The sequence below is a fragment of the Hippopotamus amphibius genome, chromosome 1 (genome assembly GCF_030028045.1).
Source record: "Hippopotamus amphibius kiboko isolate mHipAmp2 chromosome 1, mHipAmp2.hap2, whole genome shotgun sequence".
Lineage (NCBI taxonomy): Eukaryota > Metazoa > Chordata > Mammalia > Artiodactyla > Hippopotamidae > Hippopotamus > Hippopotamus amphibius.
In genome coordinates, this window is record NC_080186.1 from 28,673,100 (window position 1) to 28,697,842 (window position 24,743).

The window sequence follows — 24,743 nt, forward strand, 5'->3', positions numbered from 1 at the left end:
GTGGTGACAGGACCCCGGGCTGAGGAGCTGGAGAGGAATGCATGTTCCTCGAGAGGGTGCACAGCAAGAGCCCCAGAGAGCTCCCTGGGTGCTTTATCCAGAGGCTCGAGACACCTCAGCATCGACGCCAGTTTCAGCGCAGTACTGTTTATACAACAGGCTTTATTGAGATTGTGTCAGTACAGTCAATACCATTGCGTTTCTTTTCAAAATGAAGTCCCATTTACTTTGATTCCCAAGTGCGTTTTTGCCGAATCTTCTGTGACACAGGGCACGTAAGAGGTATGTAGAGAACTAGGTTTCCTATACCAGGTGAGAGATGAAATTACTAATGGGAAACATTTAAACCTTAAAAAGAAATTGAGGACAATATAAAAATGCACAAGGTGATGTAGTTTTCATTGTTAAAACCCGACATAGTTTATCAAAGCTAGTCAGTCAGGTGGACACCTGGAACTAATATCCCATAAACATTTTGGAAACAACACCCACTTCTCCCCAAAGGCTTCAGGAATGACATTTAGCAGAAACTTAGTTCTGTGAAACAGCTTTTTTTTCTTTTTTCTTTTTTTCTCTTTGGCTCCCCGTACCCTCCTCAGGGCCCTGAGCTCCCACTAGGAGCTGATGCATTTCTGCCCATCGGAACCCTCCCTAACAGGTCAGATGGCGGTGGCTTTGACCCAGGAAGGAGGCTGAGCAGATGGCCCCATGAAGTATGACTTGAGACTTAGTACCCGTGGACACTGATGAATAAGAAGCCCACCAGGAACCCTAGCCACAGCCTGCTTTTAAAGTGCCACTCGGGCAGATGTGGGTTTTCATTTCTCCTTCTGAAAGTTACAGTGAGGAGGCAAGCGGTCTGCTTTGTTTGGAGAAGCTGTGGGTGGGGAGGAGGCCAGGCGAGGGGCCTGACGGAGCCCCAGCGTAACAAGTCAGAAGTCAGTGGTCAGCCTCCTTCCTCACCATGGGCACGCTGGCGCAGGCCATAAGTGGAGCAGGGTCACGCTGGATCCACGTCTCAGCTGGATCCACTCAGCTTGAACAAGGGGCTGAGGGGATGGGAGGGGGTCCTGCTGGCTTCGTGCAGGGGGCGGGCAGCTCTGATTGGGGAAAATGGCGGAAACATCCAACTCATTCCAGAGGGGCCTGCTGGCACCCTTTTTCTCAGGGCCTCAGCCTCCTGGGCCCTAATCCTGCCTAGGACAGGAAATTGGAACCAGAGAGTGGAAGGAGAGGAAGCCCCCCCAGATTAACCCCTGTGGTCGACACCCACCCACCATATGGCTCTTATTAAGGAAAAGCAGGCAGTTGCCTTCATCCCCAAGGTCGTGTGCACCTTGTTTTGAGGGCAAACAAGAAGCTCTCTGCCTTGGGGATAATGGGGTTAGGGGTGGCAAGGATCCCTTATAATTCTGTCTGAGAAAATCAGCCCTCCCCTAGCAGGTGCAAGGAGAGAAAAGGAGGGATACTCATGTTCACTGAGTACCCATCCTGCCTCGTGCCCACTTGGGACGGTGCCCAGGGGCCCGGGGCTGCCCTCATGCTGAACAGAGCCAGAGCTGGTGGGGGCAGCCTGGGGGATGGAGACGAACGTGAAGAGCCACCATCCTGCCCCAGACCCGTGCCCCTACCCTTCACAAACCACCATTCTCCGTAGCTGCGGCCTGAGCATTGAAAGGGGATCGGCACTTCCCGGGAGCTTGCTGGAGGGGCCATGCACCTGTACCCACCAGGGACAGGCCTGATGCCACAGCCTCACCGCTATGGTTGCAGTCCTGACAGGGTGTCCACACTGGCCACCTCGATGGTCCCCCTCCTCTCCCTTCCCCAGGAGAGAGAGAAAGATTCTTCAGGGGACCCACTGTCTCATGCTGGAGGTCCCAGGGCAGCTGGAAGCGCCCCAGCCAAGAACTGAGCGAGGCCACGCCCCACTGCTTGAGCAGGTGCCATCTGGGGGAGAGCAGGAAGGGCAGGGCTTGGGAATATGTCTCCCCAGGGGAACTCAGTCCCCTCTCAGCTCTGACTCACAGAGAAGCAGCATCCTTCACCGCCTGGCAGAGCCCAGAACTCGCAAGGGGGCAGGGGTCTCCACCAGCTGGGCTGAGTGTCCTGGGGCCCTGCGTGCAGGCCAGGCAGGGCAGGAGTGGGGCACAACCCCGACACTGCACAGACAGGTGGGGGAGAGGAATTCAGGCCAGCTTCTTCCAGAAACAACCTCAGCCTGCGCGGAGGAAGAAACCCAGTCAGTCTCCTCAGGCCAAGGCCAAGGCCACCTCTGTTCCCGCCTCTGTTCAGCCTTTGGTTTTTTCTTTAAATGGAGGTTCTTTGTAAGTAAGAAGGTCTCTCTACCACTAAAGGGGAGGAGGCCAGGGCAGCACGGGTTATGTGGGGCACAGCAAGAATCCTGAAAAGGAGGAGTGGATGTACTCGGTGGAGTAGAGGCCGTTGGCCTGGTCCGAGGGCATCTGCACCCAGACCTGGTCGTTGGGCCGCAGCTGGAGCACGGCCCCGCCAGACGCCTGGTCCAGGTAGCCCTTCTTGTACTCGTCGTAGGTGTAGGTAGCGGGCACGTTGTTCTTGTATAGGGCCACCCACACATTGGTGCCCTTGACGTGCACATGGTAAGCGAAGTAGTAGACCCCGCCCACGGGGCAGGTAAAGATGCCGGTGGCTGGGTTGTAGCCACTGTGGCCGTTGTAGAGGGTCCGGTCAAACTTAACAGGCATGCCGGAGGCGGGGAAGGGCGAGGTGAGCACAGCGGTGAAGGCGGGCGTGGCGTGGGCCGACAGCTCACCCAGCCCAAGCTGCGGCTTGATCCCCTTGCCCAGCACAGCTCCCTCCACGCCACCGTTGGGCAGGTGCAGGCCGGCGATGCCCGTCTCATCGAAGGCCCCAGGGGCGCCGGGGGGGCCAGGAGGCCCAGGAGGCCCAGGAGGGCCCGTGAGTCCTGGGGAACCTGGGATGCCAGGAGGCCCTGTAGGCCCAGCCATGCCAGGTTCCCCCACCTTCCCCTCTCCAGGGGGCCCCGGCAGGCCTGGTTCACCTTTCAGGCCGGGCAGACCCTGAGGCCCGATGGGGCCAGCCGGACCCTGGAGCCCAGGGATTCCTGAAGGGCCCCTCAGGCCAGGCTGCCCAGGGAGCCCCAAGTCACCCTTCTGCCCAAGGGCTCCTGCCACCCCTGGTCCTCCAGGGCGGCCTGCGAAACCTGGCTCACCTTTGGGCCCAGTCGGTCCAGGAGGTCCATGGGCCCCTGGAAGCCCCCTTTCTCCTGGGAGCCCAGGTTTCCCAGCCAGGCCACTAGGCCCCTGGTCACCCCGAATGCCGGGCATTCCTGGGGGTCCTCCAGGCCCGCTTTCCCCCTTAGGCCCAGGGGGCCCACGTCTGCCAGGGAGCCCTGCAGACCCCGGAAGTCCAGGGGGGCCCCCAAGGCCCTGTGGGCCCTGCTCCCCTGGCTCCCCATCCTCCCCTGGCTCGCCCCTGTCCCCCAAGAGCCCTGGGACCCCAGCTGGGCCCCTGTCCCCCTTGGCACCTGGCAGCCCTGGCATCCCATAGCCTGTGGGGCCTATCAGGCCAGGAGGGCCCCGGGTCCCTGGCTCCCCTTTGGCCCCTGGTGGGCCCTGTGGCCCTGGCAGCCCTGCTGGCCCTGGTACTCCCATACCATCCACCCCAGGGGGCCCTTTTGGGCCCAAAGCTCCTGGCTCCCCCCTGGGTCCTGGTACCCCGGGAGGCCCAGACTCACCCTTATCTCCAGGGGCCCCAGGAAGCCCATCCAAACCTGGCTTGCCCAAGCCAGCTGGACCAGGGAGACCAGGGGGTCCAGGGGCACCACCCTGCCCTGGAGCTCCAGGCAGCCCTGGCTGACCCACTCCATTTTCACCCTTGAGGCCTCGATCACCAGGGGGCCCAGGCTCTCCTTGGGGCCCTGGCTCCCCCCCAAATCCTGGGGGCCCTGGCACTCCCGGGGGGCCTGGTTTCCCAGGGACAGCAATGCCTGAGGGCCCAGGTAGGCCAGGGGGTCCTGGGGGCCCCCGGAGGCCCTGGTCCCCTCGTATCCCTGGCTCCCCTCGAAGCCCAGGCTGCCCTGGCGGTCCAACCTTGCCTGGAAGCCCTGGGGGACCAGCCTTGCCCATTCGGGAGAAGCCAGGGGGGCCGGCGGGGCCAGGCTGCCCATGCAGCCCTGGTTTTCCAGTGCCTGGTTTTCCTGGGAAGCCAGGAGGGCCGGGGGGACCCCGTGGCCCGGGCTTTCCAGGGGGGCCGGGCTCTCCTTTCAAGTCCATTGGCAACAGTGGCAGAGGCATTTCTGGGAGAGAAAGAGAAGGGGCAGTCAGGGGCCGGACAGTGGGGACAGGGGACCCATCTTCCCACCCCCCATACCACCACGGGGCGCAATTTGAGAAGACGAGGTTCTGTATCTGTTCATGAAGGCCACCCCTGGTCTCCCCCTCCCTGCTCTCATGGAAGATGGAATTTAGGGGTGGTCCAGTAGCCACCTTGGGAGCTGAAGGTATCTACACCTAGCATCCAACCCACCCAGGCTGGGCCTTCCCCAAGAATCTCTCATCCCTGCATGACTGGGGTGGAATGGCCACCAGGTGGCACCAGCAGCCCTCCTTAGAGGCAATCAGAGCCGACCCCCCCCCTCGCAACGTCCCCCCAAACCTTCCTGCCTCCACCCCACCTAAAGACCACCTCCACCAGCCAGCTGCCTCCCACTTCCAGGCCCTCTTGGGGTGGGAGGCCCTGGACCAGCATCAGGAAGAAAGTGGAGATGGGAAGGTCTTTGGTGGGGATTGAGGGGCTGTGGCCAAGGGTGGGGGGCTCCTGGGAAGAGCTGGCGGAGGTCAGGAGGCAGGGAGCTGGGGGTCAGGACTGCCGGAGGCAGAGTGGGGTAGGGAGGGGAGGCGCTCACCCAGGTACTGGCCTTTGCCCTCGCGGAAGGGCGGCCCCACGGGTCCTTTGTGCATGGGCTGGACGTACTGCACCGGCGGGTAGCCCGCTGCCCCGGCGGCCCCACCGCCGGTGGCCACCCTGGGCCCGAACCCCAGCACCAGCACCAGCAGCAGCAGAGGTGGCAGCAGCGAAGACAGGGGCCTCAGAGCCCCCCACATGGCGTCCGTAGGCGTGCTGCAGAGAGGAACGAGAGGGGACACCAAGTCAGCCCATGGGTACTTTGGCACCAGGCCCAGGAACTCACAAGAAAATCAGAATTTAGATATTATTCACAAGCAATTCTCAAAGTCTCTGAGTCTGCAGAAGGTACTAAACTTCCAATCCTGCCCATAGCTCTCCATCACCACCCCCCCCAAGTCTACCGGGACCCCCTCCCTGGACAACAGCCTCCCCCAAACCATTTACTTGGCAGCCAGATGCCCTTCCAGAGCACCTCTAACCTTGGCACAGCCCTGCCAGAAACTGCTTGACGATTACACCCACCACCATGTGCTGGGCTGGCTCTCTGCCAGCCAGGGGCTAAGCTCTCTGGAGATGGGAGCTCACTTAATCCTGCCAGCGCTTTGACAAGGTATTGTTACTCTCATCCCCATTTTCTAGATGACAAAACTGAAGCAAAGGTCTTTAGGAAGCAGAACTGGGGTTTGACTAAGGTCTGGCTGACCTCACGTTACGTTGGTGCCCTTCCGGGGCTCCCCACTGCCTTCAGGATCAAGTCCTTTGTGGGAATTCCCTGGTGGTCTAGTGGTTAGGCCTCTGCACTCTCACGGCCAGGGGCCCAGGTTTGATCCCTGGCCAGGGAACTAAAATCTCGCATGCCATGTGGCCAAAAATTAATTAAAAAAAAAAAAGTCCTTGTGCCCAGCATGGCATTCAAGGCCTTTTAAATCTAATCATCGAATTGGTGCCTGTGTCTCCAATCCTATCACCTACCACCCCTTTCCCGGGCTCTCCCCTCCTCTGTACCTTTGCCCCAGACGCCAGGCAGCCTCACACTTCTGTGTCTCTGTACCTGCTATTTTTCTGCTTGCAGTGTTCTTCCTCTCTCCAACGCGTCCTTCAAGGCCCAGAGAAGCTGTCACCGCTTCCTCTATAGAGTTAACCTCTCACTCCTGTGTCCTGACCTAGCCCTGTCACAGCATTTAGTTCAGCTCTGAGAACAAGGCCTGGGTTGGGAAGAATCACAGGCTCCAGATTTGGACAGCCAGCCTGAGTCCTCCACTCACCAGCTGGGCAAGAGGTTTCCACTCTGTGAACCTCACTTTCCTCATCTGTAAAATGGAATAACATGTCCACAAAAAAACGTGTACATGAATGTTCATAGCGGCATTATTCGTAACAGCCACAGAGTAGAAACAACATAGATGTGCATCCACCGATGAATGGACAGGGTGGTAGATCTATACAATGGACTATTACTCAGCAATTAAAAAAGGGGAAGTACTGATAAATGTTACAATGCAGATGAATCTTGAAAACATTATACCAAGCGAAGAAGTCAGTCACAAAATCATATTATATAATTCCATTTGTATGAAGTGTTCAGAATAGGTAAATCTATAGAGACAGAAAGTAGATAGATTAGTGGTTGCCTAGAGCCGGGGGTAGTGGAAACGGGGGGTGATTGCTAATGGGCACAGGGTTTCGGTTAGGGGGCATGACAATGTTCTAAATTGACTGTGGTGATGGTTGCACTAGTCTGTGAATACCTTAAAAAAAACCACATTGATTCATACACTTTAAATGAGCCAATTGTATGCTATGTGAATTGTATCTCAATAAAGTTCTTTTTAAAAAGCTAGGCTGGGACTTTCCCGATGGCGCAGTGGTTAAGAATCCGCCTGCCAATTCAGGGGACACGGGTTCGATCCCTGATTCCAGAAGATCCCACATGCCACGGAGCAACTAAGCCCATGCACCACAATTACTGAACCTGTGCTCTAGAGTCTTTGAACCACAACTACGAAGCCCATGTGCCACAACTACTGAAGCCCGCTTGCCTAGAGCCCGTGCTTGGCAACAAGAGAAGCCACTGCAGTAAGAAGCCTGTGCGCTGCAATGAAGAGTAGCCCCCCCCACTCTCTGCAACTACAGAAAGCCCGGGTGCAGCAACGAAGACCCAACACAGCCAATAAATAAATAAATAAATCTTTTTAAAAAGTTTAAAAGTAAATAAATAAATAAAAAGGTAGGTTGACAACCTGCTTCTCAGGGCTGCTGTGATTATTAGAGACACTGTGGTGCCTCAGGGCAGGGCACCCATCAACAGTGGCCTAGCCTGGCATTTCACATACGCCAGGAAAGTCCCACTTGTTCTGGCATCCCTGCTCTGGGCTCCCCTCACCGCACCCAGGGGCCTTTCCACACCTGTGGCTGGCCGCAGGAGGGTGTGGACGTGGCTTGGGCACACCCAGGGGTGCACGTGGGGCTGAGTCTGGAGCTGCAGTGCGGTGTTCCTACAAACTCGGTGTCACGCTGGGCTCTGCAGGAATGAATGTGGGGCTCCGGAGAAGGTCAGCGAAGCTGCCAACCCAGCTCTGCCGTCAACCTCTCCGTAACCTTGGGCGGGCCATGCAGCCTCCTCGAGCCCCAGCGGAATAGTAACAGCTGCCACCTAAGGGCTCCCCACGCGCCAGGCAGGGCTTCCCCAGCTTCACCTCACGAATCCTCTCAATGGCCCCCCACTGGCTCATACAATTATTATCCCCTATTTTATAGACAGAGAAGCTTAGACTAAGAATCTTGCCCAGAACACCTGCCCTCAATACAGGCCACCTGCTCTATCTGCACCATAATTGGTGCTGGGCCTCCGGAGGCTGCGCTGTGTCAGCCTGGCCCCCAGCTACTGCGGATGGAGGCTCTGGCCAGGCGCTGCCCTAGCGTTTGACATTCCACCCACGTTCAGCCCTGCAAGGCTTGTGAGCCCTGTTTTACAGATGGGGAAAACGGGACATAGTCAGAGCCTAAACCCAGGTAGTCTGACTCTGGAGTCCCAGCCCCCAACCTCCATAGCATGCAGCCTCTCCAGAGCGGGATAAGGGCCCTCCTGCACTGGCCACCTGAGCTGGGAGGCTATTAGGGTAGGGGTGGTGCTCACACATCACAGAGCCAGAATGTTCTGCCTGGTAGGTAGGCAGGGAGCTGGGGGAGCAGGCAGAGGGGCAGAGCGTGCAGCGGGAAGCAGGAGGAGCGCAGTGAGCAGTTCTGGCCTGGCTGGGAAAGAGGGCAAGGTCACGGCACGCCCACAGGAGGACTCAAAACAGCCCTGGCTGGGACTTCCCTGCCGGCCCAGTGGGTAAGACTCTGTGCTCCTAATGCAGGGGGCCTGGGTTTGATCCCGGGCCAGGGAACCCGCATGCATGCCGCAACTGAGTTTGCATGCCGCAACGAAGACCCCGTGTGCCACAGCCAAGACCCGGCGCAGCCAAAATAAATAAGTAAATATATAAATAAATATTCAAAAAAAAAAGAAAAAAAAAGGACAGCCCTGGCTCTGGGGAGCCCTGGTCCCCTTCCCATGCTGAGCTGAGGGTTCACGGGGGGTGGGGGTGATGGAGGGTACCGGCAGCCTCAGGCTCAGCTGGGTGGGTGTCTGGGGTGAGGAGAACTGTGGAAAAGCACAGGCAGGCAGGGCGACAGAAGAAGAGCCCCCAGTCCAGTCAGGAGCCCGGGCAGGGCCCGCTGCCAGCTCTCCTGCACTTTTCATTCCTCCTTGGCAAAGTGGGTCTCCAGGAAGTGTCCCCACCCTACACCCTGTGGCTTCCTGAACTTGCCCCATCCCAGCATCTCCTGCATCACGGAGGTGCAGCAGATCTGCTGCAGGACCCCAGAGCAGGTGTTTCCTCTGGAGGGAGGGGTGTCTGAGTGAGGATGACAGCTCACACCTCCAGTCGGGTACCGCCTGAATGCTGTACATTCTGCATTTGATTTAATTCCCACAAAATCCCTGGGAAAAAGGAGCTATTGTGCTTCCTCTTTCTATAGATGAGGAGTCTGAGGCTCGGGCAAGTACAGTGATGTGCCCACTGGCTAGAGGGGGCAGCCAGGATCTAAGCAAAGTCTGTTAAGAACCTGAGCTCTTAACCACTGGGACCGACTGCCAAGGCGGGGGGGGGCGGGGGGTGGCGAGAGCGCGCTGGAGAACACAAGCTGGACAGAGGGAAGCAAACTGAGAAAGAGCATCTCTCTTCCAGCTCCCAGCTGCCTGTGGGTTTGAGGAGGGAAAACTTACTCCAGCTCTGAGAGGGGAGGCGGCTATGGCACTCCAGGTGGGGGGCTGGGGAGCGGAAGGGCGTGCAGGGCCAGGGAAGGAGGCTGAGAACTGATGGCCCTGGAATGAGAGGGACTGCCCCCCAATGCCAGCCACCACCAGAGCCGAGGGTTCCTGGGCCCCCCTGAGCCCCTGCATCTTGTTCACTGTCACCCCTTTCCTGCGCCTCCCACCCCCGCAGGCTCCCCAGGCTCTCCGGACTCTATACATTCTGTCCCCCATACTGCGTCTCCATCTCCTGACTTTTCTCATTCTTGGATGTCCGGGAAGCCTACTGGATGCCTCCCCCCCGGGACTCCGCTGAGGCCTGCAGGTCCCCTCACGGTTCTTGTTTCCCTCTTTGGCTCTTCTACTCTCTCCCCGCCATGCTCCCCGACTCCATGCCCAGCACAGGACTTGTCTGGCACACAGTGATGCTCCATCAATGTTTGATGAACTCAGTTTGCTGTCAGATTTCAAGATCACACCAATAACTCACTCACACTGGGCACAGATACATGTCACATGGCCCTGGGAGCCCCCTCCCCAGGCCAGAGGGGCTTATGTGTTGGCTAGAATGGGAACAGGTGGGACACTCACGTGGCCTCAATCCAGGAACTTCAGCTAAGAACTGCCCGCGCGGGGAATAGAGGCACACAGGGAGGGACAGCTGATCCATTCACCCGCTCCTGGTCTCCCTGCGAGGCATGGCAGCCAAGCAGGGTTGTCAGGGGTTGGGGGAGGGCCCTGAGGCTCAAGCCTGGCTCTGCTGTGTGACCTTGGGCAGGCCATCACCCTCTCTGGTGACATCGTAGGAAAGAAGGCAGGAACCAGGGCAGCTGGGAAGGGGCTGGGCTGGCAGGGGCAGGAGGTGGGTTGCAAAAGGAGACGCTGATTCAAGGGATGGAGTGGTGGCGGCAGCAGGGTAGACGCGGTGTTTGGACAGCTGCAAGTCCTTAACGGGGATTTCCCCCCTTTTCAACAAATCCCCGTAAAACAGCATTTTGTCCAAGTCAGCGTTTTGTGGCAGCCTGGGCCTCCTCCAGGGGCAGCCAAGGAGGTTGGCTGGGAGTGCTCCAGGGTCTTTCAGACCAATCTGGGGGAGGGGGATGGACCCCAGCAGGAAGAAGCAGCGGCATGAATACAGACCCCTCTCTCCCTGGACAGGGCTTTAGGGGGGGAAGGGGCATCAGCAACAGTGAGCCCTCCCCTCCAGCTCCCTCTCGAAGGGTCCGGTCCCTGGGGCGACCAGCGGCGGGGTCCAGGTGATCCCGTGGCATTTAAGGGCCTGCCCACTCCCCATCCCGCTTCATGTGTGAGCTATCAGAGGTCCAGATACAACGGGGAGCCTGAGGGCGGGGCGCGGGCCGGGCGGACCGTGCGCGGGTGTGGCGCGCGTGGCCCTGGCAGCCCCCTCCCGGGTGGGGTGGGCGGGTGGAATGCGGCTCCGCGCAGGCTCCTGCTGTCCCAAGCCCCCCAGCCTAGAAGGGCGGCTGCAGCGGAGGGAGCCGCAGGGAGCTCAGGCAGCCCCGGGGCCTGGCCAAACCACAGGTATGTTATGAGACGCTTCCTGTTGTGGAGACATTTCTGCGGATCGGCTGCCCCGCTTGCTCCCCCGGTGCCTCCTGTCTCCCCACGCGCCCAGCCTCCCTCTGCTCTCTCCCTGGGTCTCTGGCCCTGACTCATTTCTCTCTGACTCTTTCTCCCTCCAACTCGGTCTCTGCCGCTTCAACAGGTGAGCAGCGTTTCTTGCTCAGGCTCTCCCTATCTGTGGTCCAGCCCTGGGGACCCCTAAAGCCCTCTAGGTCCCTGCAGCCCCTGAACTTCCATTCCAGCAAAGCTACGTACCAGCTGGGTGATCTTGGACAAGCGACTTAACCTCTCTGAACCTCAGTGTCCTCACCTGTGAAAGTGTTAACGGAGATGGTCTAAGCCATCATCCCCTCCATGCTGCCTTGTCCTGTTACCCTGATGCCCAGAAAGTCCTCCCTTCAGTCTAACCTCAGCTCCTCCTGCTGCAAAGCAACATCTCCTCCAACCCTTGAAAACCTCAGATGACTTGCTCCCAAAGGCCAGGACTTTGTGAAGTTCCCTAAGGCCAATTTTCGGGCCTTCTAGGCCTTTTCCCTGACGGTCCCTGAGATGACACCGACCAGGGGTCACACTGCCTGCTCAGGACAAGGATGGAGTTATGGACCTTGGAGAGGAGCAGAGGAAGTGCCCTCCTCCCCCACTAGGCATGATGCCCAGCCCACAGCTGAGCTGGGTGGCTCCAGACTTCTCCAGGGTTCCTGAGCCCCCCAGCCCCCTGACCTCTCCCAGCTTGCAGAGATCGGAAAGCCCTTTCCTGTCCCCCTTTCCTGAGTCTCAGATGAAGGGAGTCCTGTCTCCCACTCAAGGCCCGGGCCCCTCCACACCTCTTTCTCCTCCTCGGGGGCCGCTCACTCTCTGTGGCTGCCTCCCCCAGTTTCCAGCCTCCCCATCCCACATCTACACGGGCCTCACCCCTGCCCCGGGCCTCCCTCATCTCTCTCCAGCCCTTCTCAGGCAAGTTTCTTGAAAGAACTGTCTCCGCCCCTTACCCTCTCGCCTCCTGCTTCCTTCTCGCCAGCACTGACTCCCGCCTTGTGACCCTGCTTTCCTCCTTCCTGAAAAGGCTCCTCCTCAGATTCTTCTCTGCTCCTTCCCTCTGCCCACTCTGCAGACCCGGGCTTGCCCCAAGGAGCTGGCTCAGGCCTCTTCTCTCTAGATGTTTCTCCTGCAGTTTCCAGCTCTCCCCAGCTCCAACGGTTCCAATCCCATCACCAAGGACTCCCACATCTGTTTCCAGTGACCTCTCCCCTCAGCCCCCGACTCTTGGGTTCGACTATGAACTGAACGTTTTTGCCTGGCTGCCCCTCAGACACCTCCACCCAAATTGCGATTACCTTCTCCCCTATGACTTGCTTCTCCCCCACTCCCCGGTGCCCAGGCCAGAAATCTGGCCGTCACTCCTGACACCTCTGACCCTTCCTTCCTTACGTGGAATCTCTCTAGCCTATACAATGACTTAGCACAAGTAGAAAACGCTACCCCTCCTTCCAGCCAACACAGGCCTTACTCATTGCCTTTCCTGAGTGTCCTTGAACAGTAACCAACCTGCACAACTGTACGTGCCAGCCCTGTTCTTTTACCCTCAAACCCCCAATCCAATCTTGTGGACTCTTCTACTTCTCTCACTTTCCCCTCCTCCCCCATTCTCTCTGCCCTAATACACACCTTGTACTCTCCCAACACACAGCCCAGAGCGTGGTACATTCCAGCCATTCAATAAAAGTTTGTTAAATTGCCAGATCCTCACCTGGATTATTATAACCGCCTTTCTCCCACCCCTCAACTTCAGCATCTCTGTTCTCCTCAAAACATCCTATAGATACTCCAACAGTGCTTCTCAAACTGTAGAGTGCATCAGATGGTTTTTAAAACACAGGTTCCTAGGCTATACCCCCCAGGGATCTTGATTCAGTAGGTGTAAGGTAGGGCCCAACATCTGCATCTCTAATAAGCTCCCAGGTGATGCTGATGCTGCCAATGTGTGGACCACACTTTGGCACAGCTCTGCCTGTGGCCCTCCCCTTCTCCGGATTCTCCAATGGCTCCCTAGTACTGACAAGATAAATTCTATGTTATTCTGCAATTTGCACGGATTCTTGGAGGAGAAGGCACGTAGTTGTCCCTCTGTATCGTGGGGATTGGTTCCAGGGCCCTCCGCAGATACCAAAATCCATGGATGCTCGAGTCTCATATAAGATGGTGTGGTATCTGCATATAACCTACGCACATCCTCACATATACTTTAAATCATCTCCAGATTACTCATAGCACCTAATACAATGTAAATGCTCCATAAATAGGGCATGAGGCAAACCCAAATTTTGCTTTTTGGAACTTTCTGGAATTTTTTTTCAAATATTTTGATCGAATTTGAGGACAGACGTGGTACCTGCAGATACAAAGGGCTGACTGTACTTTCAGCTCAGTAGGATTTGGACCGATTAGGATGGAGAAGACAGAGAGGGTGGAGAGATTGATGGTGAGGCCGGCAAACTCCTGAGATCCCGACTGGGGGCGTGGGGGACACACTCTAGGTCTAAGAGTTATGTGTGTAAGGAGCAGGCTGGGGACCCGCTTGCTGCGGGAACCACGTGGTTATGTGACATGCCCGCCTGTGTCTCCCTTCCTCTGTATCTGTGTCGCTGAATCCAGATCTCACCTGCCTGTGTATCTGAGGCATCTCCTGGTGTGTCTCTCTCCTTCTATCTCTGTGTCACCATCCCATTTGTCCACTCACCTCTGTGACCCTGTTTGTCTTTCTCTGTCTTCTCTTGTGCCTTGTGCCTAGATCCTGTCGGAGTTCCAGGCTCTGAAATCTCCAGCTGTCGGTCACTTGATGGGAGCCTCCAGAAGGCCAGCACTTATGGCCTTAATGCTAACGTCAGGTCTGGCGCTGACCTTCCTGGACAATCTCTGAACAGCCCCACAAGGTCTGGGTGGAGACTTGCAGGGCCCAGCGCCCATGAGCTGAGCTCACTGTCCTGCAGGCCACTGGGACTCTGAACCCCTCAAATTTAAATGTTCAGGTGTGAGGACTGCTCCAAAGCCAAAGGGCTGCCTGGAATCTGGGAGCAGGGGAGGGGATGGAGGGAGGTGGCCAGGCTGGGACACGGGTGCCCGGGGTTGATGGCAGGACAGGAGTGCCACCCTCTGCCCACCTTGTCTACCCAACCAGGCTTCAGTTCCACCAAGAGTCCTAACATCCCTCACCCCTGCAGGTGAGGCTCCCAGACCACAGGGGACTTCAATTTGTGAAGCAGCATTGAAAGGAGGTTTGAAGGACAGAGCAGAGTTCAACATGCCCATAGGGACAAGTGATGGTGGGATATTCCAAATTGAGAGCAGAGAAAAATCTGGGCAAGGAAGACTGAGGGGCTTCTGGGGTGGGCAGTGTCAAGAGGCAGAGAAGCTGTGGGTCTGAAACTTGAGAGGGAGAGAGACTGGCTGGAGATAGAAATAGGGCTTCACTGGTGGGGTTGCTGCAGCCTGGATGAGGGCCATGGACTCAGCCTTAGGGAAATCACCCACGATTAGGGGGTGAGAGGAGCCCACTGCACCCTGAGCCCCAGCATCCTGAATCCAGACACCCCAAACTTCTCGATGTTTCCCTGTACCCACCTGCTTGCCTTTGCCTGCACAATCCTCTTTGCCTAAATTGCCCTATCTTTCTTCTCTAGGCAAACGTTATTCCTCATTTAAGACCCAGCTCAAATGCCTCCTCCTTCAAGCAGCCTTCCCTGCCCACCTCAAGCAGAACAGCTCCTCCTCCAGGGCATGTCTTCCCCTACCCCCACCTCCTCCCCAGCCGGGGCTCAGCACACTGGCACCCTGTACAGTCCACAGCCTGGGTGCTCCAGCTCCTGGCCTCTGACAACCCCAGCTCCCACCTCCAGCCAAGCCTGCAAGATGGCTTCTCATAGGGTCCGTTTTTCTTTGCGGCTCTTTTAGAGTCCTTCTCAGCTCTGGCCTGGATCGGGCTTGGGCTGAACCTCCCTCCCTGCAGGCGACTAGGTTTACCTCCCAGACCCCTAGGCTCTGCCCATCTCTGAGGCCAGCCACCCACTACCTTGGGGAGGAGCATCTTGGGGGGCAACCAAGTGTCCAGGGAGGTAGGAGCAGCCAGGTGGGGGCAGACGAACCAGAAGAGGCCCAGCAGTGGACAGGACGCAGGAAAACAATGTATCCTTAGGCAAGTGGCCAGGGGACCGGCCCTTCCTCGCCCAGGGCTCAGGCGTCAGGTTGTGCCATTGCTCATTTCCCAGAAGAGGCCTTGAGCTTCTGACCGACGCCAGACATTGGGGGGCTACCAGACCTAGGCACCCCAGGCCCCAGGCCGGGCCAGGCGGTGCCTTCTCAGCCGCCAGTCCCCTGCCTTCTGGTTCGCATCTGCAGCCTTTTCCGGAGCGCCACCCGCCGCCTGCTGCCTCCCCACGCCTGCCAAGATTCCTGGGCCTTCGCGGCTTCCCCGCGCGGCGGCGGCGGCGGGCAGCTTAGCATCAGCAGGAGGGGCTGGACTGGGCAGGGAGGGGGCCCGGCGGGAGCGCGGCCAGGCCACTGCACCCAGGCAGGCCAAGCAAACACGGCCGCGCCAAGGAGCCGGGGCGAAAGAGTTCACAAATTAGAAAAAGCTGCTTCCGAGTTGGGCCGAAGGGAGCTGAGGTCACCTGCGAGAGGGGCTGCGCTCTAGGACAGCCTGAGCCTGGGAAGGGCTTCTGCTGCAGCTGGAGGGAGCAAAGGTAGAGAGCAGCAAGCGCAGGCCTCATCTGGTGGGGGTACCAGAGAGCCCTGCCCCCAAATCTAGCTTACCTTTCAGGTCGGAGGGGCCTCTGAAGGTCCCAGCAGAGACGAGGCCTGAGAGAAAGAGGGAAACAGTGAGGAAGGTGCCAGGAGCTGCGGAAGCCTCCTGCCTTCACTCACAGCCACCCCAGCACCTGCCATGGGCTTTTTCCCAGGATCCCCTACTGGAATATCGGCCCCCAACCTCACTCTCTCCTCAGGGAGCCAAGATGTGTGCCCCCGCTCGACTCCCTTCATTCATTCCTTGCACACTTAGCAACGCCTACGGGGTACCTGGCCCTGGGCTGATGGAGTTCCTCCTGTCCTAGGGCCCAGGCTGAGGAGACCCCTTCTGTGTGCCAGGGTACATACTGGAGAAGGCCCTGCACTCTGTCAGGCCCTAGGCTGGGGTGGCCCCTACTATAGACTAGGGTTCCTGTCTGGGGAAGCTCCTGCGAGGTAGGGGACCCGAGGCTTGGCCTTGGGACACAGAAATGGCTCAGCCCCATGCCCTGCCCTGAATTGGCTGGAGGCATTAGACAAGTGGCCATCACACAGTTGACTAAGGTCTCTGGGCCGTGGGAGTACAGAGCAGGGAATATTGCCCTCCCTTGAGTTTCCCTGGAAGACTTCACGTAGAAAGGGACATTAGGGCTGGATCCTGAAATATGAGTAGGAGTCTGACAGGCAGACTAAGAAAAGGAATTTCAGGCTGTAGGAAGCTGCCTGACAGATACAGAGAAGGTGCAGAAGAGCTGTGGGGTTGAGAGGACAAGCAGGAGCTGAGAGGGCTGGGGCACTTCAGTGAGGAGCCTTAAATGCTATGGTCGCATTTCTTTGGAAGGCAATGGGGAGCTATGGAATGTTGTTGAGAAGGGTAGAGGAGGCGGTCACAGCCCTGGATGGCCAGGTCCCCATTTCTGGCTCAGTCAACCATGATGCCTGGCTGTCATAAGCCCTAGTCCAGGTCACACAGCAGAGCTGGGGCCGAAGTCCAAGCCCAGACATGAATCCCGGGTGGATGGGGAGGGGACGCCTAGCCAGCCCACCTGGCAGGGAGGCCTGTGGCTGCGTCACTCTCTCCCCCAGCTGCTTGCTCGCCTCTGCCCGCTCCCATGGAAACTCTGACATCCCCGTCCTCTCACTGCACAAGCAGCCAGATGCCGCCGCCAGCGGCTCCTAGGCCTTCTCTCCAGCTCAGCTGAGCCCTGCCTCCATCCACGCCACTCTGACACCATGATCCCAGAGATGGGTCATGAGGCTACTCTCTCCAAGCGCCCAGCCTGGCTGATGGAGCATGGGTGGGAAGTCCTCACTGCCCAACTTGACCCCAGCTTCTCTGGCCCCAGCCCCACCCTCACCATGAGGCTCAGGGAGAGGAAGTGACTTACGCTGGATCTGGGCTTTTGAAGGATGAGCATGGATTTATCTGGGTGGTGGTGGGGCAAGGTGATCAGTCCAGGCTAAGGAAATAACGTGTGAGGGTATGGATGTGTGAATGCCCTGAACATAATTAAAATAAATAAATGAACTAACTCATCATGGCTAACATTTATTGTGCACCTACTATGTGCCAGGCACTGTTCTGGGCTCTTCTCATGACTTATTTCATTTGATCCTCACACCAACCCAGTGAAGTAGGTTCTTCATCTTTCCTTTTTACGGAGTGGGAAACCAAGGAACAGAGAGGTTAAGTAACTGGCCAAAGGTCACACAGCTCATGAGGGGTAGAGCCTAGGCTGTTGGTGCCAAAGCTTTGGCTCTTAACCTCTCCAAACACAGATGGCTTGAGATGGTTGCAAGGGCTGGCTGGGGTCAGCCTGAGAAATGCCTTAAATATCAGAATCTAAGACCCCAAGCACAGCTTAAAGCTGGCTCCTCATCCCCTCTACCCATGTTAGCCCTTAATAATAGTGGTCTCTAAAAATCCCGAGTACATTTTATGCACCAGACAGAACACTAGGCATGCTCCAGGCATTATTTTATCCTGCTCTTCCATAATTCTATTAAGGCAGGAATTACTGTCCCATTTTCCTGAGGAAAAGCATTGAGGCTCAGAGAGGTGACATCCGTTCTCCAAGGTGACAGGAAGCACCGGAGCCAGGGATCTGAACCTTGGGGCTTGTCCAGCCCCTGAAGGGCCAAACCCATGTATCCGTGGGCTTCCTGGAGACCACAGCCACAGTTCTTCTCCCCACTTCTCACCCACCTCCGCCTGTGCTGCCTCAGCCCAGATGCCAGCCAGGCTGGCAACAGAGTGAGCGACTCCCATCACGGGCCTCAGGAGCCCACTCCAGTTGACCAAGACTCCTAGGGTGCTACAAAATAGGAAGGTGGGGCGGGTGGATGTGCCAGGGCAGTGCCTGAGCCGACTTCAATGGGACTCTGTTCTTAACCTCCACCCTCAGCTGCCTCCCCTAATCTCCTCCTGAGCCCCTCCCCTGGCGACATCGCCTCTTTGCACAGAGCTTGCCTCCAGCTAAATCCCAGGCCAGATGTGGGTAGGTCAGCCTGGTCCCCCACCAGCTTCGGAGAACTCAGGCTCCCAAGGAGACTGGCCAGGGCCCCAGACCTGCTTCCCCATCCCAACTTTCCAACCTGAGGTGCTGACGGCCATGAGGCGAAGTCAGCTCCTCCCAGAGAGGGGCTCGTGGGAGAAGAAGTCTCCATTTTCTGAGCCTCCACCATTGAGCTGGCCTTCGGCTAAGAGTTGTGCTTAAAAAATCGTGACCTGAGAACCACTCAGGAGCCCAGCTGCTCACCTTCTTCTCCCAGCGCTGCCTCTAACTAGCAGTGACCTCAGCGGTCTGTGCCTCAGCTTCTTGGTCAATAACATGGGAGCAATTCCGACTTCACAGGGCATTCGAGAGGATTAAGTGCATTACTTTCACGTAGCTGACATCAAGCAGGGCTTGGCATAAAGGAACATTCAATATATGTTTGCTATTATCATCACCATGTCGCCTCCCAAAAGCCCTGTGAGGTCAAATTATAAACCCCATTTTACAGATGAAGAAACAGAGGCTCAGAGAGAAGTCACTTGCCCAGGTTTGCTGGGCAGCCAGTGGTGGACAATGCCAGAGTTTGGAGCCAAGCTGAGTGAGTCCACAGATGAGGAGGACAGCCTTGCAGCTCTCTGGAGCTGAGACACAGTGTGTGTGTGTGTGTGTGTGTGTGTGTGTGTGTGTGTGTGTGTGTGTGTGTGTGTGTGTGTGTGTGTGTGTGTGTGTGTGTGTGTGTGTGTTGGGTTGGGGGGGTCCTCCACATCCCCTGAGCCCCTCATGCCTGAACCCCAGGGGCTCCCCTGCCCCAGCCCCTGCTGCCGCTGCAGGAGGGGGCTCTGCATTCCTGGCTAAGCAGCTGGATTTGCTGTGCTCCAGGAACTATGAAAAGAATGTTTGCCACGAGCTGAGCCGCGGTCGCCTGTCAGAAGGAGCGTGGCCCGGAGGGCCCACGCAGAGCTGCGTGGCGGCCAGCAGCCGCCACAGTGGGAGGGAAGGAGGTTAGCGGCTAGACAGAAGAGAGCTTCTGGTTAGTGAGGAAGGTGGATGCTGGATGGGGGTGGGGACCAGAGAGTCGGCCTCCAGGGGTCTTTCAGGAGAGCAGAAATCCCAACCGCGCCCCCCCCCCCCCACCACCACCGCTGCCACAAACTCCAAGAAGAGCCCGGGAGGCATCACTGGCCCATCGCATGGATGGCATTATGGAGACCCAGGGGGGAGTGGCCGATTTGAGACCCGTGGCCAGGACGCCCTCCTCCCAGAGGCTGCTCTCCCTCACAGGGCCCACCAGGACCTCAGCGCATTCTGAGATACTAGAAAACACCATGCCAGCCTTCACCGTCCTGGCCTTCTCATGACTGCTACACTCCCCATGTCCCCTGTCCCTCAAAAAAGTGTCTAGCATATGAAAATGCCTGGCACACCGTGGACAGATGCTCAACAATTAAGTTTCCGTTCCTTTCCCTGCCAAACCAAGCCCTGGAGAGCGCAGTGACCTGGGAGGTCAGTGGGAAGAACATGAGCTGTACATCCTCACAGACCCGGGAGTGAATCCCAGCTTGGGACTCGGCAAGGGGATGCTTGGCCAGGTTACCTGCCTCCCTGAGCCTCCACTTCTGCCTCTGTTAAATGGGCTACCAACCCTTGCCTTGCAGCAGTGTTACAAGGACTAAATGAGATGATGCACAGACACAGGCCCTGGCACACAGTAGGTGCCTAATAAGCTCTTATTGTTACCCTCCCCCAAGGGGCTAGAAATAATTGAAATTAGAGAACCTCAGATGACAAGGTTCCCTCCATCCCAGGTTCCTGATGGCCCCTGCTAAGGGAGGGCAGCCTCTGGGAGGAAGGGAAGCCTGAGCCCAGGGTCCTGTCCTTGGGGCTCAATTCTGCCACTGGCTGCTATGTGACCTGAGGCAAGTTCCGCTCTGAGTCCATAATCCCATCCAGGAGATGAGCCAGAAATGCTGGCATGGCTCTCTCCGGAGGCAGTAACCTTATGCCACTCCCTTCTTCTGCCCTCCAAGAGCCAGAAATCACAGCCTGCATGGGGACAGTCACCTCTCAATTCAGAACTTTCCAAGAATCTGAATGGAAGCAGGGCCAGGCTCTCCCCAGTCCCTTCCCAGGATCCAACCAGAGAGGTGTAACAGACTCTGGTCAGAAGTCTGGGTGAAAGTTCTCAGTGCTGCACTGGGACCACTCCTCACCTCTCTGCAGGCAAAAGGACCCTGGAGACAAGTATTAGCATTCCCATTTTATAGATGAGGAAACTGAGGCACAGAGATGGGAAGCCCCTTACCCAGAGTCACATGGAAAGTAACCCCGGTCTGTCTGACTCCCAAGGTTAGGATCTGCTGTCTACACCCCACCACCCTGGAAATGCCCATAGAACAGAGCAGGCCTGAAATTCCCTTTCTGGGACTGTGACCTCCCTAGCTGATGTCTGGGCACACGTGTGCACACATATGGCCTCACATACCCTCTTCGGCTTCTAAACATATATACCCATGTCTCCCAGACACTAAACTAGCCCCCAGACTCATGGCCACACTCAACACTCAGCCCCCTGCACCTAAGCATACCAGATCCTGTGGTCCAAACCCACATCTCCCCTTGACCTGCCTCCTCTGGGGTCCAGACCACAGCCACCCAGGGCAAGGCTCCTGCCCCCCTACCCCCTCATGCCCCACAGCCAAGCATCACTGAGGCCTGTCCAGTCTCTCTCCTTATTCCTCCCCATCTATACCTGCCTCTCATCCCCATGGCAACCACCCATCTCAGCCCCCATCACCTTCCTCCTCAAACTCTGCCCAGCCTCCTAAGTGGCCTCCTTGCCTGTAAGACCCCCCTTCATCCTTTCCCCGCAAGAGCAACCAGAGTGCTTCCCAATTTGCATCACTCTGCAGCTCACACCCCTCCTCTGACAAGGCCTTAGGAAATCTGACCTCAAAGTAGTTATCAGTACCTCCCCCTCACTCTCCCATCATGCAGTCAGCATCCCCTGAGAGAACCCTGCAGCTTCTCACCTCCACACCTTTGCACACGCACATGCTGTTTCTTCTGACTGAAATGCCCTCATTTACCCTTTCTGCCCCCTGCACCTGTCAAAGTTCTCATTCTCCCTGAAAACTCCAGCCAGGGTCACCTCTTTGCTGCCTTCACTGATGGCCCCTCCCACACACACTGTGGCTTGTAAGGTGCCTTCCCCTCATGTACCTCCATGGGCACCCTGAGACGCAGCCGCACCCCACATGAGAGGCTGCTGCGCCTCTCTGGTTCTTCCAGCCCAGCTCTGTAAGTGCCTTGGGCCACAGATGGGACCGGCTCATCTGAGGCTCCACTTTCCTACAAGGGGAGCCCCATGTGTGCCACTGGGGGTCCTGGAGCGGGCTGGGGGACCAGCAGGGCAACGAACCTTCTGTCTGGCTCAGACCTGGAGCAGGGGAGGAGGTGGGGTGCTCGGGCTGACAGCCCCACTTGATGTCTTCACCTCCATTTTTCTTTCCCCTTCCTCTGAGCCAAAGAGCAGGAACTAATTTTCACTGTGGTGGACAGAGTGAAACTGGAGAGAGAGACCCTGGCGAGTGTGAGCCTGTGTGTTGTCCTGTCTGAGTGCATCTGGCTGGGCCATGTAGGGCCTGCCATGTGTCTGCAGGAGTGTGTGTGTGTGTGTGTGTGTGTGTGTCTGTGCCTGTGCGTGCGCACGTCCTGTCTGTTGTTTCAGCATCTGTGGCGGTGTGTGTTTCCGTGCAGCATGGCCTGGGGTATGAGTGTGTGTGGCTATCGCTGGGAGGGAGTATAGCTGTGCAGCTGTGCGTGACTCTGTCTGTGGTGTGTCACTAACATTTTGGGGTGACTGTGTGTGTTCAAGGGTCTACCGGTGTTCACCAGCCCAGCAAGAGGTTAGTGGGGACACCTATGCCCTGACTGAGACCACCAACTCCCGTTGCAGGGTTGCTGCCCCTCACACCTCCTCTTCTGGGCTCTAGAATGGGCTCCCTGAGGGCCCCCCATCCGCTCAGGCCAGTGAGGGTCAGTCCCCAGAGAGGAGCCCCAGACTGCCTGACCCTCCGGCCATCCCAGCTCCACAGCCCCCAGACCTTCCAAACACCCGAGGCAGCTTAGTGCCTTCAATAAGGGCACTCCAAAGAGGGGATGGACCCTGCCACTCGACAAGGGCACAGGCCTTAGTAAGAGACACTGAAGGCAGAGAGGAGGAAGGACTTCTGGGTTGCCAGGATCCCCTGAGGGAGGCCAGTGGTATTTCTGTGTCAGAAGCCTAGCATGTTCTCACACACACTAAGGACCTCACACAAGCACTCACTGACTGACACCCTCATCGATAAGATACCGGCAGACACTCACACTGCAAACGCACACACTGACAGGCTCACACACGCGCGCGCGCGCGCGCACACACAGCAAGCAAACTCAGAGGGTCTGCACTTCCCCAGCTCGCAACTCCTGGGCTCCTCCGGCTGAACAGTGTCTCTCCGCCTGGGCACTATGGGGCCACTGTGTCTCCAGCCCCAGGACAGACACCTGGGGAGGCTGTTCTGGGGCCCTCAGACCCCAGCCTCTCTGAGCCAGGCAACAGCCCCCTAACCCCTGCAGGTCTCAGGCCTGAGCTACCACAAGGTAGCTCAGAACCCCAGTCTCTAGTTTGGGGGGTGCTGCCAGGACACCTAGAAGAGGAGGGACTTGGGGGCAGAGGCAGAAAAAAATGGGAAACCAGGGGGTCGCCAGCAAACTAGAATCGGCAGAGAGATGGGGAGAGGAGCGCTGAGGGGCTTCCCCTGCCTGGGGCTACAGCGGGGTCTGAGGCCCCTGCTCCACCGTCCTGCGTCCTGCGATGAAGCTCTGTCAGCCCCATTTTACAGGTGGGAAGGGAGACTCCCGGAGGTGAAGTGGCTGCTCCGAGACACAGGGTCAGGGATGCCAGCCGGGACTGTCTGAAGCTGCAGCACCGCTTCTGGGAAGGAAGGGAGGAGGGGGCTTTATCTGGGATTCTGCCCGGGAAAGCAGGAGAAGGGCTGGGCTCCCGCCTGCCAGCGCCGACCCCTGGCCCCGTCCCGCATCCCGTCGTCACCCCGGAGCCCGAGGCGCCGGCCCAGCCGTCCCGGACAGTCCTGCGGGGGAACCCAGGCCGGGTCCCGCCCTGGGGGCCCCCAAACCCGGCCGCCGCGCCGCCTCCCCGCGGTTACCTGCAGGGGCGGCCGCCGGGCGCCGCTCCCGGCCCTCGAGGGCGGCCCGGCCTGCGCGGGCTCCGGACAGGGGCGTCGTCGGGGTCCGCGCCGGCGGGGCTGCGCGTCGCTCTGCCGGCCGCCCCTCGCGGCTGCCGGAGTGGGCGGGCGGCGCGGGGAGGGGGGTGGGGGTGGGACGGGGTGGGGGGAGCCGGGGCGGCGGGAGGGGCGCGGCGGGGCGGGGCCTCCGCCCTCCTCTTTCCACAGCCGCGGCCAAGGCCCGTGCCCCGCCCGGCCGAGCGCGCGCCCAGCCCGGCCTCGACAGCCGCCTCCCCGCCGGGACCCACGCAGACACCCCGCACCCCACGCACATCCCGGGCAGCTCGGCCCCCGCTCACCCTCACGCACCCTGCGCCTGCGTCTGGGGTCCCCTGCCCTCGGGGACGACCCGTCGAGGGGGACCCAGACCCAGGCCCGGCCGCCGCCGAGAAGGAGGGCGTGGTGTGCTCCGTGCCGGGAAGGGGCAGCACAGGGATGGTGGCCCATAAATGAGCAGCCTGCAGAAGGCTCCCTGCCAGTGGTGACCTAGCCTGAGGGGGAGAGGGGGGACTTAAGGGGAAAGCGGGAGGAGGGCTGGTGGCGACCCGAACACACTGGGTTTCGGGAGGTGAGCCTCCTCCCGAAAGGAGGCGGGCAGCGGGATCTTGTAGGCAGTGCAGAAGCTGGTTAGACTTCCCTTCAGGGAAATGGGGAGCCACTGAAGACTCTGGAGCAGCGCAGTGACGTGGTCTGAGTTGCGCGTTAGAAAGAGCCCCGACTTCTGTGTGGAGGAAGACAGAGGCAGGGACACTGATGAGGAGGCGGCTGGAATAATCCTGGCTGGTCCAGGGAGGCGGACAATGGACGTTGGAAGGAAGGGTCAAATGTGAGAGGAGTAAAAGAGGTGGAATATTGGATTGGGGGTGAAGGACCTAGAAAGTATCTGGTTGGGAAGTGGAGAGGTGGTGGTCCAGAAGGAGGATAGTCAGATGCATTGAGGTGCACACCCCTGTGGGCTTCCATGTATCCAGTAGGGAAGTGAGAGTTCTGAGCTAGAGATTAGGAGCCCATGGTGTACAGATGGTGACTGATGCCATGGGAGTGTTGCTCAGGGAAGGAGTGCCCAGGCCAGGACCAAGCACCATTAACATTCAAAGGACCTGTATAGGAAGAGAGGTCAGCAAAGAAGACCTAGAAGGTGGGGCTGGGAGGTGGGGGGAAACCAAGAGAGCAGTGACTCAGAAAGCAAAGACAGAGTGTTTCTAGAAGGTGAGGGAGGCCCCCAGGACCAAGATGTCACAGTCCTTTGGGACTGGCAGTTAGAGGGTGCTGGTTGGGGTGGAGGGCAGGGGCAGGAGTCAGGCTGCAGAGGCCAAAGGAGCAGCCACAGGGGAGGAAGTGGAGGCAGCAAATGCAGTAGGGGAGTTTGGAAGGAGGGGGTTGGGGTGA

The 24,743-nt window shown here is 58.2% G+C and overlaps 1 protein-coding gene across 3 annotated transcripts; it reads right to left on the reverse strand.

Annotated features, from left to right (window-relative positions):
• Window positions 1–166: 166 nt before the first annotated feature.
• Window positions 167–23,397, reverse strand: COL8A2 (collagen type VIII alpha 2 chain). 3 transcript variants are annotated; one of them, XM_057719772.1, is made up of 5 exons: window positions 23,277–23,397; window positions 15,599–15,643; window positions 5,963–6,221; window positions 4,910–5,124; window positions 167–4,300 (listed from the first exon to the last, which is right to left on the reverse strand). In XM_057719772.1, exons 4-5 carry the CDS (start codon window positions 5,106–5,108, stop codon window positions 2,382–2,384), a joined length of 2,118 nt encoding a protein of 705 aa, XP_057575755.1. In that variant the 5' UTR covers window positions 5,109–5,124; window positions 5,963–6,221; window positions 15,599–15,643; window positions 23,277–23,397; the 3' UTR covers window positions 167–2,381. The 3 variants fall into 3 exon arrangements, with proteins under 3 accessions (XP_057575755.1, XP_057575762.1, XP_057575805.1); XM_057719779.1 differs by having other exon boundaries at window positions 5,917–6,221; XM_057719822.1 differs by lacking the exon at window positions 5,963–6,221 and having other exon boundaries at window positions 23,277–23,391.
• Window positions 23,398–24,743: the final 1,346 nt, after the last annotated feature.